This window comes from Zootermopsis nevadensis, unplaced genomic scaffold (assembly GCF_977971745.1).
Source record: "Zootermopsis nevadensis isolate Lab colony 2312 unplaced genomic scaffold, Znev_1.0 Znev_ptg000028l, whole genome shotgun sequence".
Taxonomy (NCBI): Eukaryota; Metazoa; Arthropoda; class Insecta; order Blattodea; family Termopsidae; genus Zootermopsis; species Zootermopsis nevadensis.
Window position 1 is genome coordinate 24,578,364 of NW_028259160.1, and position 18,437 is coordinate 24,596,800.

General features: G+C 42.2%; 1 protein-coding gene across 1 annotated transcript in view; it reads right to left on the minus strand.

Moving 5' to 3' along the window:
• Window positions 1-18,437, minus strand: part of jing (AE binding protein 2 jing) — a 51,770-nt gene that overhangs the window by 4,810 nt on the left and 28,523 nt on the right. The window contains exons 2-5 of the mRNA XM_087357454.1: window positions 16,660-18,127; window positions 14,582-14,761; window positions 11,484-11,634; window positions 4,165-4,295 (exon numbers count right to left, since the gene is read on the minus strand). Of these exons, the coding sequence (XP_087213580.1) occupies window positions 4,165-4,295; window positions 11,484-11,634; window positions 14,582-14,761; window positions 16,660-18,127 (1,930 nt within the window). The remainder of the gene's footprint in view (window positions 1-4,164; window positions 4,296-11,483; window positions 11,635-14,581; window positions 14,762-16,659; window positions 18,128-18,437) is intronic.

The following is an 18,437-nucleotide window of genomic DNA, read 5'->3' on the forward strand; positions in this document are numbered from 1 at the left end:
TCTCAGCACATAACGGCCATGAGAACTGACTCGCAAAAGCAGCCAGTACATCATAACTCACAGCAAGAGAATAAAAAGAACGATAACTCACCGACAGAAAGCCAGCAGATCCAAAATACCATTAAAGAGAGCTGGCATAGGATGACACCAGTTGCGTAGAGGCGTACGGACATGGCACTACGAAAAGACTTTGCTCAGGCCCTGAATAATACACCGCTGTATGCCAGGCAGAAGGTAATGCCATAGAGGCATTATAATCAATAATATAAATACAAGATATGAAAATAGCAACGTCTATATTCTACTAGACGGACAAGCTGCGAAAAAAATACTTGAAAATTATTCGATCACCTCAAAGATAGTACGGGACTGCCATGAATCCCTGAAGAAACTATCTGAATAAAACAGCGTACATCTGATATGCGTGTCAAGACATGGAGGAACTGAAGAAAATTAAACTGCTCATCATTTAACAAAAAAGTATCAGTTACAGCACGAGGGCTGTTAACGGCCACTCCTTTTAACCTACGTCAGTGTTGTTTTTATGGGTTGTGACACCATGCGTACATCTAGGCAGGTACCAACACTCCGGAGATTTTCACCCTGAGTTGGAGACAGTCTGGTTCTCTGAATCAGTTGGCCCTACCTACGAGTCCACACGGCATCACAACCCAGAAAAACAACTGACATCTTTACTACCATGAGAACATCAAATAAAATAAAATATAATATAATATAATATAATCTAGCATTATGCATGCTGAGAAAATGAGCATGCACAAATAAAAGAGTGGAAAAGTGGGTGACGTATCATACGTACAGAGTTTACAATTTAAAATACAAGTCAACAGCCAGTCTTTTCTGTTAGTCCTTTCCAGAGCACAGTCTCCACGAAGCAGCCCGAATGGGTTCTGTTCCTTGTTAAGGCTCTCAGCTGTCTCCTCCCTCCCTTCGCCTCTTCCTCCTCACTTGTCTGCCAATTCATTTTTTATCTTCCTCACTTCCACTGATCCGGTACTGCGCTTGCTTCTCGATAGCATCTTGTATCTTTTGTAGCGTGTACCCGATCCATCTCCATGTCCTGCGTTTAATTTGGAACGCAACCGGTTCTTCATTTGTTCTTTGTTAGAAATTACATCTGGCCAAATAATGCGGAAGATTCTTCTCAAGCACATGTTAATGAAGACTTGGGTTCTATTAGTGAAATCAGAGGCGCCTTTCCAGGTTTTCTCAGCCACAGAATAACAGCTTTCACATCTGTTATGAAAATTCGAAGTTTGGTAGTTTTGGTGATCTCCCTGGCTCTCCACACTGGGCGCAGTTGGACGAGTGCTGCGCCGGCTTTCCGAATACGCTCCCCGCAGCCCCACCATCTCTTGCAGCTTTTCTGCCTAGGTATGTAACTCTTCAACTGCTTCGATATCACTGCAGCTGATTTTGGACGCTCGCGTTGATTTTAAAAAGTATCGTTTTCTCAGCAGTCATGTACTACAGTACAAAAATAAAATCAGGAGTAGATCAAGACTCATGTAATAGGCTCTATCCAAGTCATGGCCCCCTTGGTTGCTAGGCGCCACCTCATGCCAGCTACGCAGAAGCTGTGCGGGTGAAAAGCAAAAGGCGTTCATTCTCGAACATTACTTTCCATCAGAACCGTATGCTGCTGTTCATGAAGCATTTAGTAACGCACATCCTCACAAAAGAAGTATAGTTACTTCTCCTGTAATGCATGCTGGATGGAACATGATCCAAGTAAAGAATTTCTGAGAATAAAATCATAAATGCAGGTATGAAAACTTACAGAAAAGTAAAAAGTTCAAATTGATATGACTAACTACTATAGAAAATCAATTTCACGACGGTAAATCAGACCTCTTCACCCCTAACCTATTAATTCCAATCGAACCAACGGCTACTATAACAATTTTTCCATTACACAGCGTTCTCCACGAACACCACTATGGCGTTAAAGAGAAATAGCTGTAACACATAAGAAAACACAGAAATGTGCATCTTCAAGAAGGCGGTGGACACGAGTTCTTCCCAAGAATAAGAAGAATGGAAAAATGTTCACCTTGGAGTACACAAACATTCAAAAGGCGTTCTTCATGCCACATCACGCAGGCCACTGTTGCACTAATGTGATCCTAGATCAATGCTGTGCCAAAGGTCATTCTTCCAATATGACCGAAGGTCGCTGTTAAGCAACAATATGTCCGAAAGTGACATTTGCCTACCCCATAGTATAAACGCAACAGATATGGATGCGTCCAGCTATACCTTGCTCATGCTCGAACATGATGAACACCGACAAACTAAGTAACAACTCGTTTGCCTTGTTATACCGACATCATCAAAACTTACAAATACTGCAGCAGTCAGAGCCGCGTTTTAATGAAATGCCCCCTACTACATATAATTATACCAGGAACCAAGTAAAGTGTGTTTATACGAGGAAACACAGCTTTGAATAAAAAGTTTCTTGGATATTATCCATCGTGGGCCCAACTGTGTAGGAACCTGAAGACGGAGATAGAGTCCCATCTCCGAAACGTAGTTTTACGTTTTATATTTTCTAGACGATGGATAATATCCAAGAAAATTTTTATTCAATTGAATCTTCACCATTGTCAAGAAGTTTTAGATTTGAAACACAGTTTTGGTGGATTGCAAAACCCAATTTACAGTAAGAGACACAGATTATCAAAGGTAGGCTGTCACGCTGAGCGACAAACGGGGATTACACACACAACAGAGAGGAAACCCTGCAATGAGCATAACCAGTGTTGAGAAATACTGTAAAGGCACAGGCACTTGTGTGACAGATTCCTTCAGTTAAGTTGAGACCTTGAGTGGGACAATCGCAATAGTGGGGAATATGATGGGCAAACAGGACTGTTACAGCATGGCAACTCAGCACTAAAACCCTCCGACGAGCACGCGAGAGTACCCTGGAGAGAGCGTCCCCTGTACCTCCACTTCAGGATGCCAGTAACTCCTGGGCTGTGCTTATGTGAGGGCATAATACAGTCCTTCCTCTTAACACTAATCTGCTCACAAATGACGAGTTCTTAGCTGATAAGGGGAATTGTCGGGCACTGCTGTCTCAGCTCAGTAATGAGGAACAAGGAAAAATTCTAACATGTGGCAAGTGCAACGGATTCTTCCCGGGCTACCAACAGCGTCACGTCGTCCAACAGACAAAAAAACACCGAATACCCTGAGGACATGGACGCACACGGTTCTCAAAACATTCAAATGCCCGGCACTGCCGGTAGCTGGAGAAAAATTCATCGCACTTAGTCGCCGTAAAAGCTTCAGATTACACAGCGGCAAGTACACTCACTTTCAATGACAAAACATGACAATGTTACTATGACTGAAATTCCTGTACTTTTTACAACTGTGTAAAACTCAAAATGTTGCATTTTTTTTGTAACAAACACAAATGTGCTTATTTTGTACATGAAACACCAACACCTGCACTGTCACCTGCTTCTGATCAACGAAGTCATTTAAGAGAACGTAACTCATGCACGTTGCTCCACACCATCCTAACTTAAAGACTGCAGAAATGGTCTGGCGAGACACTGAAATTCAGCAGCACAAGAATGCACGTCTATTAATTTGAAGGAAATGCCAACATTATTATTAATTTAAGACAGAGTTCAAATTATATAAGCACAGATAAAGAAGGGACAATTTTGGAGATGAATGAATAGGGTTTTTTTTCTTCCAAATTTCGGTTTGTTCAATATTTAATTTTTTTTTTCCAATCATCCAATTTTGAATAGTTTCCTAATGAGCATCAGGTTTTTTCAAGTGCATTCTTGTATTCCTGAACCCAACTCTCAGCTTCATAGCTGCAACAAAATTAAGTATATTAGATCACGGACTTTTCTATGCAAAACTCGACCCATTCTGCTTGAAAGACGACGTCGGTCGGACCGCCTGCCGGCCCAACGCTCCCGCGACTTTCTCCACTCTGCCGAAGCCCTGTATCAGGGTTCAGCACCAAGCTGCCATGCTATAAAAGTTAGTAACCCAACACCTGTACTTCCGGTGATACAGCAAATGCTTAAAGCGTTGTATCGTGATCGTGAATTATGCCAAAATGTACGCCCCTTCACCAAGAGTCTCACACTGGTATGGGAGATATCATACCTTACTGTGAAGTGAAACGGCGTTGCCAGCTGCAGATCCAACGTTGCCGTGAGTCTGCACTTCGGTCATGTTCACCAGGCGATGCTGCAGTCCTTCCATGATCCCTGCGTCAAAATAGTCGAACATGCGCGCTGAAACAATCCAAGGTCTGCATTACAAATGGGCTACACCAGACTGGGCGTAATAATTTCAGGCAATATAAACAGATATTGCATGCTGTCCATTGTAACTTGAATTGTTAAAAACAAGGAATTTAAAGAACCTGTTCAATCTCATTAAGCATTTTCTTTTCAATACATACAAGTGTCGTCATCTGCTTCTCAAAATAACATAAAACAATATTTCTGCGCTGTGCCACACTCCACCCCGTTGCCATCGTAATTTATACAGCTTTCATTTAAATTTATAAAGTTGTACAGCTTATATCTCAGTGTGTTATTCTGGAAGATCTGGAAACTGAGGGAGATCTCTCTTCCCATTCTTTCTTCGCATTCACTTGACACTGAACTTAATATGCTGAAGTTGTTCCGTTATGTAGGGTAACACGAAGTCATCATTTAAGATGGTTACAAGGTTTTGGAGTGTCTAATTTTACTGCAAGTTCCCCCCAGCATCAACTACACAGGTACACCTTTCTCTCTCTCAGCATAAGCTCTCGAAGCTAAAGCACCGTACATTTATGATGTTTTGATTTTCTGAGATCAACATGCCTTGAGAACATCACTGAAGGCAAATGAGGATGCAGGGAACAGACTACGCACATTATCAGAATCTGGCAGATTACAGCCACATTTGCTTGTGGGGTAACACAGATACAGCCTGGACATTGACCGAGCTCCAGTAACTTGTAACCAACTTCAACTGCAAAATGCATGAACACAGAACAATCTTGATCTTGACGCAAAGGCGAGTCAACCTAAACAGCAAGCACACAGTGAGGTCAGGTCAAGACTCAGCATAGTGTCTCAATGTTGGTAGTACTGGAGGTTAAGTCATGGTTTGGAAAACTGTTCAAGATGCAATAAAACCCAAAGAAGGAACACGAAAAGAGGGCACTGCTGGCTGTGCCAGGGCCGCAGTTTGCGCTACTGTCATGAACACGCACTGCCAAATTTCAGATCAGCGCTGTTCTTCGATCAGTCCCGTCTATTACGTTATGGCAGACGAACGGATCGCCGTTGTTTTAATATAATTATCGCAAAACCTCATATTTACATTCCTGGTGTGCGTGCTTTTCCGTAATTACACAATCTTTTCTCCATTCCTATTATATTTTTATCAGTTCAATAGTTTTGCTCCCACAAAATACGTGCCACCTTATTTGAATTTCCCAGCTGTTACACCATTTCTCTGCGAAGCGCAAACTTTCCTTTTGCGATACCGACTACTCTGCGAGTTAGTCGCCATCTTGCAAGTGTCATTTTAGTTTCTGATGTGCGACTTCTTTCAAGTCAGCTGTTATTGTCATTTAATATGTTAGCTGAGTCTGCTGCATACGCTACAGTTATTTCATTTCAATTTGCACGTCTGACAAGGCATAATGGCAATGCAAAAGGAAACAAAGGTAATTTCCTTAGAAGAAAAACGCAACATACTACGCGACGTTAACAAGTACGTACGGGACTCACATTTCCTTGTTGAAACAACTTGGATTGCCAGTAATGACTCTGATTACAACAGTCATTTGTACTGTCATTGAAGAAAATGCAAATCGGTGTGAAAGATTACAGATTATTTTGCTTATTCTGTGTAAAAATTTGAAAGTGTTTAACTAATTAATTATAGTCTCCCAAAATTATGTTACAAAATTGTCATACATTGCTTAGTAATGTACTTACTTGTTGAACATTCCAATGGAGGGTTAAGACCAATATAAGTACCAAGACATCATTCCTTAATTTCTTACAATTTATACTTTCACACAAAAATGCAAACATACGCAACCACCATATTTCTATTACCGTATTTTAATTAAATATTTTTTTTAGTACAGTGAAGCCGTCTTTAAACACATTCACTGCCAAGGCGAGGGCACTCTGTTTCAATACAATCAGTGCTGAGAAACTCCAATTTAGCGAACCACTACTTAATACCAGGATCGCCTAGATGTTGTTTAAACGGTCATTACGTGAAGCTGTGTGCTGGCTTAGCATGAGAAGAAGTTCTTGGCGAGATGTTGGAATCATCAGAGAAAGACTGAATTGTGTCACATCATCACCACTTAGTATCTCAAATCGTGTCTGTTACGTGGCCCAGGAATGTTACGTCTGACCTTCTGTTGAGATGAAGAGGATGATGAAAGTGCACCCCACAGAAAATAAAAGAACACTTCTCTTGGCCACTTGCTGTCTTGTGTATTATGATGTAATAAAAAAAAAGCTAATGGTCAGCAAAATCCATGTCATGTGTGTACGTGTTGTGATCAACAGTGCACTTTGTCAGCACCTTTGACGTGTCTGCCCTCTCGCCAGCCAGGACCAAATGTTGTCGAGTAGAAACGAAAAGCCACAAACTCGTATTACCACAACCAAAGGTAATAAATATGCTCCATGAAGTTGCAATGTATGCTAAAAACATCAGAAGGAAAACAAGAATTCTTCCTGCTCAACGCAGAATTAATCTGCGACCTGAAGGCTGCTATTCACGACGCCGCACTTCCAAAGCCGACCAAAGGTAGTGTAAACTTTTCGTTATTTTCTTTTATGAAATATTATTTTCATTTTCAGGCAATGCAAAACCCTATTCATGGGCTTTAACATCCGGCATTTAAACTAAATCCTGAATTTAAATGCTGGCAGTGAATGTGTCACATTGTAAAAAGAACAAACAACGGTTAAGAGCAGGCAAACAAGCCGACAGGTGTTTTAAAATTAATTTATATTGCTTCCCCACTTGAAACGAGGTTCACTTTCTTAAAATACTCGTCTCAATGAAAAGCAACGATGAATTCATTACAGAGAAAGTGGATTTTCACTAATGCTGCATTCGGAGAATGACGGCAATTCTCCAAACAGTGAATTACTTCACAGCAAACTGGGATTTGTCTGCAGTCTTCAACAGTTGGACATAAAATTCTCCATCAGCCATTGACATCCATCTGGTCATGCAGATCAAACTCTTGAAAGATAATCCTGATGTGTAGAATCTTAAGAACATCGCTGTTGCTTTCCTCATCTCACATCGCCATACTGCAGTGTCACTGAACACGGTCTTCTCAAAGCCACAAGTTTCCTGGCTGAGTTACTGCAAGTACGCAGCACAGACCGGAGTTCAGTTCTGTCTCTACAGAAATCTCAAAACTAGTTCTGCACAAAATCTGTGCTTTACAGGCTCGATAATGTCTTGGCCACAGCTTGAAGCACAGAGGTGACGTTTACAAGAAAAACTCCGCTCTCGTGCTTTTCAGGTTTCAAACATCTTTTGAATGTGTCGCACACCGGTCAGTGAAGAGGAGAATTTCCATGTTCTTTGACAAAATGTTCTTGTCCTAGCAAACAAGGCAGCCTCATAAAAATGTGAAGTTTTTGTGCTATAGGGACATTACATATTTAAAAGTATCCTGATTAATGTGATTTACCCACAAGGAGGACTTAATTACGGACAAGTCCAAATACAATTCAGTTTCAAGGTAATTTCTTCTGCCCTTTTTTCAGAACTGGGCCATTAACAGAATTATTTAGTACACACTTTCTGGAGCCATTCAATCAACATGAATTTCACCTCAGAAAACTCAGAGGATGCTTCTTTTCGGACTGTCAGAGTACGATGCTTCCATTTGCCATTACGGTGTTCAGAGTTTACACTGGGATGGATGCTCATTTGTTCTGGAACCACAGCATTCTAACCAAATATATGTAGTTTCAAGATGGCTGTCATCTGGTTTGTTGCACCGTGCAGTCTGGTAGTAGTTTCATAGGTCCCTGACGCCGCCATCATTAGGGCGATAGTCACTATAGAGACTTCAGTGGGACACATAATTGTCCCAAATTTGAAAGGCTCTCATCAGAAGCTTAAAAATCATTATACAGGGGTAAATCCATGTGCTCCCATTAACGTACGCTAGATAGTTTTATATCATTCCACTCTACAACGCAAACTCACCAATGTCCTCCTTCATTCTTTTAAGGAACCTTTTCCTTCTGATGACGCTTCTCTACACGTTCATTGTCATAACACATTTCCAACAACATGTTACTTTCTGTGTGACGGTGATTACGATTCATTATCAAAGTCTTACAAACTGTAACTTGTCATCTTCGAGTTTTATGCAGATTTCTTTTTAGCAAATACTGTTTAAATTTCTTAGCACCTAATCTTTAAATTTAAATGTCCTGTACTGTAAAAATGGAAATCTGGTGTGCTTCGTTTTACAATAATTCTTACTGAAACGTGATTCATAACATTCTGACTGCTGCGTTGTAGTTACCAGTAAATATGCCCTAAATGTTTCAGAAACTACTTTAGACAATTTTAAGGCAGATAGTGATGATGAATATCTCTAAAACGAACACTTCACTAATGTGAAACGTAAATAAGGTAATAAAAGTAGGGGAAGCTGCACTCTGTAACCCCTGTCTGCCAAGTGTTTACCACGGAGGCCAAGCCAGAGTATCGTCTCATCACCGCACATCTGAAATTGGTGAATGCATGTGAGTAATAAAATACACACGTTCTTGCATAAAGAAATAATAACGTGGGTAAAATACAGTACAGTCGGGCCCCGCTTTTCGGCGCTCAACAGCCGAGTCAGAGAAGTGCGTCCGGCGCCATTTTCTCGTCGCTGATTCAGTCTGTTTACAGCTTTTCTGCGCTCGTCTCTCTGTATTTCTGGCAATTTTCCAGTTATTACAAACTGTATATTTACGTAATAATTTTGTGTTACTACAGTGTAATTACAATGGCGTCTAAGGGTAGTAGCGATAAAAAGAGGAGTCGTAAGCCTCTTACTTTAAATGCCAAGTTAGATATGATTAAACTTCGTGAACAAGGCATGTCTATGCCCGAGATAGGACGTAAGCTAGGCCTAGCTCGCCAAATTGTTAGTGCCATCGTGAACGCTAAGGAGGAAGTGTTAAATGAAATTAAAAGTGCCACACCAATGAACTCCAAAGTCATAAGAAGAAGAGATAGCCTTATTGCCGACATGGAAAAAATTTTGGTTGTGTGGATTGAAAATCAAACCAGCCACAATGTGTGTACTACTGATATTCATTTGACTTTCATATCGTTTTCTTTACGGCGGGGGGTCTGGTCCCTAACCCGCTGTATAAGCGGTGCCCTACTGTATTAGTTCAGTGGCATTTATTTGTTGCGCAAAATTTAGATGATAAATTCTTTTCAATGGGAAAGAATAAAATTGGAACATTTTAGAATCAAATTACTTTAACCTTTAAGATAGGAGAATGTCTTAACCTGTATCATCTTAAGCAGGTTTCGCTGTATTACCTACCACAGTTGTTGCTCGTTAAATTGCGTAACCGATACCTGACATCGCTAAAGTACAAGTTTCAAGGTCATGGAAAAACCACATGACTCTGCAACACTAACAGCAGAGCTCAGAGGTGTTCAATGTTCTGTGGGCCTTCTAACTTCAACCCATGCCATTTTATTATTTTAATAAATAAAAATATCTTTCCCTGTATTTAAAATTTCAAATTATTCCTCACTGCATGGGTACAAATATTCCCTGCTACGAATTTACATTCAGTGGGTATTATCACATGGCATGTACTCGAAGTTTTAAGAAAAAAATCTCAATTAATCTCTTTTAGTTAATGAGAAAATACAGTATATGTTCTTATATTATATACACTTGGATTTTTTGAGCCATGACTTGGACCACGTTACAAAATACAATTAAATATTTACTTACAGTATCTTCTTTCTTCAACTTATGCGTACACATATTACCGAAATGTTTATGTTGTTCAGAAATGTCTTTGAAAAGCTTGTACACATTTTAAACTGTCATATACTAATATTCGAAGGAGAGACAGAGATCATTCAAGCAGTGTAGCAACACTGTACTGTTAACTTAGACAGGGTAAGTGGGGCAAAGTCCTTCTGTAGCCTTGAAGCATGCAATTTGGTGATGGCAGGTACAGTACTTTTTAAGATGGGGCTGCAGGTCAGCACGACAGGTATTTTAGTCAATTTTTATTGTGAATACGTATTTAATCATGTACTTCTAACACCGACTCTGATTGCGGACCTGCACTGTCTAACAGAAATTTTGATATTCGTATGTTTCCCAAAATTATTCATAATTTGTATCACACATGCCAGCTACTCCTGTTTTTATTAGGAAGGTCCTGTGTTTGAACCTAGGGCCAGACACCAGTATCTCGACCGAGCTTTTTGTAGTCTGACCGAGTCTCTCCGGGCAAACGTGAGAACCTTAAATAGGCCAGAACCAATTCTTTCTACATGCTTTCAAATTCATAATTTGCAGTCATTGCACAATTCAACATGATATAACTTATGCAGTAGAAAGAGCATCAAGAATCAAGCAATCACAGTCTCCGAATAAACTCGGATCTCGCTAAGAACAACAAAGTCTAAGTTTGATTTGATACACAACTGAGATACTTTCTAAAAGTCACTACAAGCAAGTCATATCAACATATGCTGAATCAGTGTATTAGCGTTAATTACATTACGTATTAAACAACACATCTGTAGGTGGACAGATTTTGATATAATTGGGCACAGGAGAAACACAATGAAACTTGCCAAGCAAATTTTAGCCACACCTGTCCACAATGAGTTTCCAGAAGAAAATCCCCCCCCCCCTGACAGTGAAAGTTACATACAAATTTTTCTGAGCCACAAAGGTTTATCAGTGCTGCCACTACAACATACTGTTACCTTGAATTTCACATGCTGTTTGCAATTGCAGCCTGAACAGGTTTTATGTATCAGGTGTGTGAGTGGAATGTATCTGACCACAGATTGTGTTTGTGTGGATCACATTTTACGAACTGAGAGGTGTTTCTAACTAACTAACCAACCAACTAAATGGCTTAGGGAACACAAAGGTCCATCATCAAGTTAACCAAAGCCGTCCACCGATCCCTGTCCTGGGCCAGCAAGATTCAATCGCAGAAAGGTGCTTCTACTTAAATTGATGAAAATACCGTATGCACAATGAAGGTCCCTTCTACTATTTTTCTGCAAGGTTTAGGGAACAGCTACTGAACTCCCCAACATGGCCGACAAATATACAATTCACTAAGCCATTATGGTGCAATTCTGCAACAATTTTACATGCAACTGAGTGGAAAGCAACTGATGGTGGAAACCAGAGCAGACAACCATACCTGACCAGGGCTGTCGGCGATATCGGAGCTTCTTGCCGTTCCGACGGAACAACTTATTGGAGGCGCTCTCCACGCTGCGACGTGCGCCGGCACTCCCATTTCCAGCCTCACTCTGGTTGAAGTGGCCATTCACGTGGCGTTCCAGTGTCGTCTGCAACAGATATCACAAATCTGCACATATCACGACATACAGACCGTCTCGCAAACAATGATCTAAAATTTCATTAAATTCTCGATTTTCATAAGAGATGGTCAGAAAGTTTTAATTATAATGAGAAAGCACCAAAAATTCACCATTTCTATATGCAACATCTGAACTTCCCAGTTTTCGTAAGCAACCATTGAAGTTTCCAATTTCCATCAATGGAATGAATGACTAGAAACCATCCTAAGTTCCCCTCTTACAAGAAATCATCTAAAGATCTGGGTTGAATAGTTTTCACAAGCAACAACATATTTACTGGCAGTCACGTCGCTATAAGTTTTAGTGGACATGAACATATGCATCACCGTATCTCTGGTAGACAGTGACAGAATTCCGTAAGATGTCAATAAATGGTTTTAAGACGTTCTGACTACTGAATTACGCGTCAGATGTTATCCGGTGCTGTTACCCCCAAGGTAATTTAATCCTGAAATCAATAATAATGAAGCAAAAGGATTCCTGTTTATAAAAATGGCTGTTTCAACAACTGCTGCAAGGAAAATTAATTTCACATAACCAACTTACTCAACCAGAAGCACAATCACTTATTTACCGCAGTTAGAATGTGCTGAACTGCGCATTCATCATGCAATCATTCAGCTCTACTACTCACAGGAACCCAAAGTATGCATGTGTCAAAATGTTTTTGTTCAGATTTCTGTACTTAATGTAACAGCGCATCAAGCTTAGCTTTAGAACAATCAGCGTGAGCAAAAAAGAATACACAAAGTCTTGTAGTAGTTCCACCTATTACATCGAAACCCACCTCAATAATTTCATCTACGTATGGCCTTCACCTTGAAAGGGTTTTGGGTAACATTTTGTATGAAGTTGATAACAGTGATATATCTCGATAATTACTACAGCCAGTCACTGAAATTTATCTCCAAGTTATAATGGATGAGCAGTATGTTACTTTGACACAACCAGATGGGCTGTACGTAAGCCATTGGCGCATGAAGATTACAGGCAAACAGACTAAACTCATATAAACAACGACCAGCTTCAATGAGCTGCAGCAAAAGAACCCTTTAATTACTCTGATAATGTCTTCAACCAAAGTTTCTCATCTGATATTTGTCCGAACCTAAATCATTGACAATTCCAATTTACTAAATTTCAATACAGGCAAATTTAAAATCCATAAAGACTGTACATGAACCCATTTTAGTCTCCTTGTACACCCAATAATCTTGTCATGCCAAAAAGAGAGATATTAGTTACGTAGATCACGTTAAATTTCCCAGGCTTCAACGTCCTTGGTCTCCAGTAGATTCCAGCGGGACCAAGCAAAACTGAACAAAAAAACTGCACGCGTGGCTCCATAATACTTGAGAGCTGACAATCTCCACAGATGTAATCACTCGACTGTTCCTCCCTCAACCACAGCCGGTTACCCAGTTTTCGAACTCACACCTTTTCCGTTCTACATTCCTGCATTCACCCAAACTATCTTCCTTCCCCCTGCAGCAAGACGCCCTGTATCTGCATTCATATCTACAACATATACATGACTGTCTCAAGTGCTCCCTCCCTGGTGGGTGGCGCACACAGCTTTCGGTGAACCCGCGTAATCAGACCGTCCATAAACCGCACCAAATCGCAGAATGACAACGTGACAACACTACCTTCTAATCTTTCAACTCCACTCACCAGATAGGGTGGAAAGTAATCCAGTCAACAAAAGGACAACAGAACCACACAGGGTCTTGTAGCACCCACCACCCTTAGAAGGACCTAGTCTCCATCACTGGACCCCTTTCCTTGTACTTGGTAACATTCGTGTTTTGAAATCAGAATGGAAAGAGCATCAACTACATCCCGAACATCCCACAACCCTCGAATCATCAAGTGTCTGGTAGCAACAGGTGGGAGATGCCGTTGTGGCTGTTCATCAGCGAATCAATACTTAAAATATTATGGGCACATGAACTAGTCTAACACTGCACGAACGCTGAGTTTTACGGTTTTCCACAGGCTAGAAAAGAAGATGAACAAAGACAGAAAATTAATTAAAGACAGATTCTGACGTGGGGCGCATTTGACTATTATTATTATTATTTAGTGTTCTGTCTGACGACAGGTCCATATGAACAGGATCCTTCCATCCTTTTCTCGGACTGGGACCTGTTCATATACGTTCTTGGCAGATGATCCAGAAGTGGTTTGCCATTGCCTTCTTCTGTGTGTGAATGGAGTAATTGTTGGGATGCCACGGAGAAACCGGGGAAGCCCCCGGAGGAAAACTCCGTGTTGCAAATTTTGGATACAGATATTATTCCACTGCAAAATTGAATTTTGATGAAGCCAAATTGAATTTTTAAAAAAATACTTTCATCAAAAATGTCTACAATAATCCCTCTCATGCCTTCTTTTTGTGCGCACGCGCGCGCGCGCCAACAACAACAAAGCAGTCACATTAAAAACAACCTAACCCATCACGCAGCAGAAGAGAACGCAACTCTCTCGGTTTATTTGCTCAGTATTTTGCGATTGCACTGTTACATGCTGTTATCTGGTGGCAAGAAGATGAACTGCGAGACATGCAAGAACCATTCTGACACTCAAACTTCACTACAATCATGATAATTTAAGTGTCGTAATATTAAGGCATCCACTTTTCCAGTGAGACGCCCCCATGCCACAAAACAACTGTGACCACTCTGTAAGTGTTATCATTAAAAACTACAATTGCGACTGATATTTTAGAGAGTTGTTGCCAGATCTCCAACTCAGAGAGGGAAGAATATAGAATGAGGGTGTCTGAGAAAAAGATACTCAGGAGAATATTTGGTTTTATATGAAATGACAGTTTACTGGGGTCATCTCAACGCCCATTACTTTTAAAACCGTTCTGTTCCTCCTTCCACAAACTTTACTTTGATAAACTTACCTGTGAACTAAACCGTTGGCCACATCCATCCACAATGCAACGAAATGGTTTGTTCCCACCGTGACTCAGAACGTGTCTCTCCAACCACGAACGGGAACAAGACGTGCGGGCATACACCTTGCAACCCACCCACAGGCACACGTAATTCTCGCAGGATGCCTGCGGATTCACGTGCTTTGCCTGCAACACGTGTTTAAGTACTTTTAATATTCGTACTCAAAATTATTTGACGAGTTAAAATTCAAGTTATACTGAAAGCTGAAGTAAGAATTTGCTAGCAGAATGTTTTCACAAAAATATCATGAAAGTTGACTTAATCAGTTCCCACTCCTTTGCTCTACAGACTTTCAGTCCCTCAGAAATGTCCATCCAAATAATGCTCGTCACTTGAGATGGGAAATTACGCATGTCAGGTGACATCTTCTAAGATAACATTTCGAGGAGCGAAATGCCTCCATCAGGCAGATGCTGCATAACCTCATCATTTCATGAACATCACCTACAGATGTTGCAAATAGGAGGCGTATCGTTAGTTCTGAGCCTCACCTGCAGGCATTTCAGCTGGTACACACTCTACAACATAAACCAAGTGCCTGAAAATTTCCCAAGTCCCAAAAAAGAAGTAACTGGCGTCATAATTTCAATCGTACGTGACCTCGTCGTAGTTGTACGTGGCTTTTCTACGCCTTCCATTAGCTGCAAAGATTCAGGCCAGACGTCTGTTAAACAAAGACACCAATATGTTTTCCTAATTTGAAGGAAAATGTAAATTAAAGTTAACGACTTTCTGAGTCCTTCAAAAGCAGAACAGAGGCAACGGTAAAACTTCAGTTGGTCGCCCAAATTGCCTAGCAGACTAGCGGGAATAGCGGGGGACTGGCAGTAAAGTGAACATCATATTTAAATCCTGATGCCTGTAAATACATCTTTTTAATTTTAAGTTGCACTGTTTAAAACTGTGCACTTGGAAAAATTATTTAACTACGCATGTTTCAAGGTGTCCACGTGGAACTCGTACCACAAGCAACTGAACGTCGATACCAAAATATACAGATTGTGACGTTCAAAGAAAGAATTTCTAATTGTTATTTGTATGTAAACCGCATGCAGTCCAGTAATTATTTGTTAACGAGCAAAAAGTAATCATCAGTATTACCATTCACGTTATCACATGGCGAGGCTAGAAGTGTAAGCGAAGCAAGTATTTCTTTTAATTTTCAGCGACTTATTTGTCATTCTGTTTTAGAGGTTCCGTGTTCAAATACAACCTCAAACAAAATTATTTGCAAAAACATGCTTTAGAATTACGTTAGCTCCCACATGAGTGTTTTCAAGACCTGGCATCAAACAATTCAGGACAAATGTATCGTTGCTTAGAAACATTCCATCACGAGTTTATAAGCTCCCCACTTTGGATCTCCTCATGCTGCAGTGCAAGGGGAAAAACATCTTACGGGTTCTTCCACGTGTCCGTCTGCTCCATTTTCCAACAACGGCCTTTATCTAATGTTGTTATTTTCATCGTAAAAGTTACTGTTACAGGTATTCTTATCGTAATTCCTAATTTTACTGAAACAATAATAAGAACTAAAAAATATTGTTTGATCATCTTCTCGAGGCTTCTGTGGAATTCGCATGAAACGCTACGTCCACGCCAAGACAAATGAGATCCACGGCTGAAGCTCAAAGATTCTGGACACGTCAACTACACACTCCAGTTCCTGAAAATTCCCGGTTAAGAGCCAACGTCGTGATCCGTATTGTTCATGAGTCAATAGCACATTCTACAAAACAAAAGTTTTTGCAAATGAAACCATTTACCTGAGGTCAGACTCAAACACAGAATCTTTTACATAAGAATGACAAGAGACTATTTTTCGCGTGGGGATCACACAAGAACACCTGTCATTCAAATATGTCCGATTCACGACTTACACACAGGTCAAGCTGAGCAGAATGGGACTCAAGATCTAGGGTGTGGCCAGCGCTTCACACACGTCAGCTTCATGGAACCTACTTCAAAATTTGCTGGCGTGTTCAGAAAGACGCCTCATCTGCCGATAATCTAGCGGACTTACCTGCAGGTGCTCTAACAGACCAGTACTAGTGTCAAAGCGCGTCCCACACTCTGACCAGCGGCAGGCGATTGTGTCGGGCGATTCTAACTGTGAGCTGTTGGGTTTAGAAGGTACCACGCCGCTACTGCCGCTACTGGTGCTGCTGCTGTCGCTAGGAATGGCAGGAAACCTGATGGTAGTTGGCACCGACAAAATTGGAGTAGGCTTGTCGCACAACAACGAAGCCACGCAGTCCGGCTCAGACGCGATTGTCTTTGGCTTAGGAACGGCTTCCTTCCCGGTCTTGAACGCCGTCTCGGATGACAGAGCCGTCTTCAGAGTGGCGCTGGCAGTTGTCGCCGACGCAGATTTTTGTGCACTTTCCACAAGGCTCAGGGATGGCGACTTCTGGGCAGTATTAGGTGACAACAGCGCGGACAGCTTCTGAGACGACGACGAGGTCGACGGAATATTCAGGCCATTCCGCTTCGTATCCAGGAACTTTGACACGGCGGACGAAGACATCTTCCGTGCTGCGACCGCTGCCACCATCCCTCCAGTCTTTTTATCTGCTGCGACTTTCTGCGAAACCTTGGAAGTCTTGCCATCGATGGAAGATTTCGCCCACGGCTGAGAAGAACCTCCGACGTCGCTTGCTTTGGACAGCGGTACATTTCTTACAGGGGACTTTGTACCTGAGAGCAAACTTGGAAAATACTTGTTGGCGCTCGGTGCAGTCTCACACGACTTGGGTTCCTTTCTCCCCTGCTGCACACCAGAACCAGATTTCACAGCCAGCTCCTTCTTGATCCCGTTCAGCGGCTTCACCTGCGACTTGAAGTACTCGGTGATCTTCCCCTGTTGCGGAACTTTGGTCGGGGGAGGCGCGTCCCCCTCGTGGCTCTTACTGTCAGCACTACAACAACACCTGCCCTTATTCGCACACTGTGTGGCACAATGACTAGTAACTGTAACACTATTATTATTGCTGCTGTGATGATCCGCCTTTAGTCTCTTGGTTGCGGCAAACGGAGCAGAGGCAGTCTTGTGGCTTGTAATGGCAGTCTGACGTTTCAGTGACTTGAGGGGCAGATTGGCAATCACGTTGGCAGTGACCGGTGTTAGCGGGGTGGCAGTGACGGCAAGAGGTGGTGGCGGGGGCGGCGGCCCTTTGTCGCGCTCTTTCCCGCCCCACGGCCAGCAGTGCTGCTGTGTGTTGGGGGCCATGGCAGAGACAGTTTTGCAGGAGGGGGCGGACGTCGCCCAGTGGCGGCTCTGCACCGGAGGCGTCACGACGCCGCAGTATGGTGGCGCCGGCAGAGAAAGTGTCGCCGAGACAGCGGCATTCTTGCGGGGAGAACAGTCGTCGCTGCCCTCGGACGCCGAGGAATGGGTAGACGCGGTGCTGTACGGCGAGCCGGGGTCTGTGATGTCGCTCGTCCCACTAGACGACGTCGAGCAGTCGGTACAGCTCAGCGTTGCTACTCCGCTGCAACCAAACACAACATCATCATCATCACTCTCCTGCAGTCAAGGACAGATCTCAGGGGTCAACAAACTGCTTAAGGTCATAGGCATCACCGGGTGCATGGACCGACTTTTTATTTATTCCCGTCCCAACAAGTGCAGCCACCACGCGGCAGCAAACTGAACTAACAGAGGTTATCGAATCGCCGCTGTCGAAGGTGGCGCGCGAAGGCCTTGAACGCCAGTGGGGCGGGGGGCGGGGAGGATAACTCGGGAATTGGGTCTATGGCAGCCAGGGGTCGCGCACAGCAGCAGGTGCGAGACAAATGTCG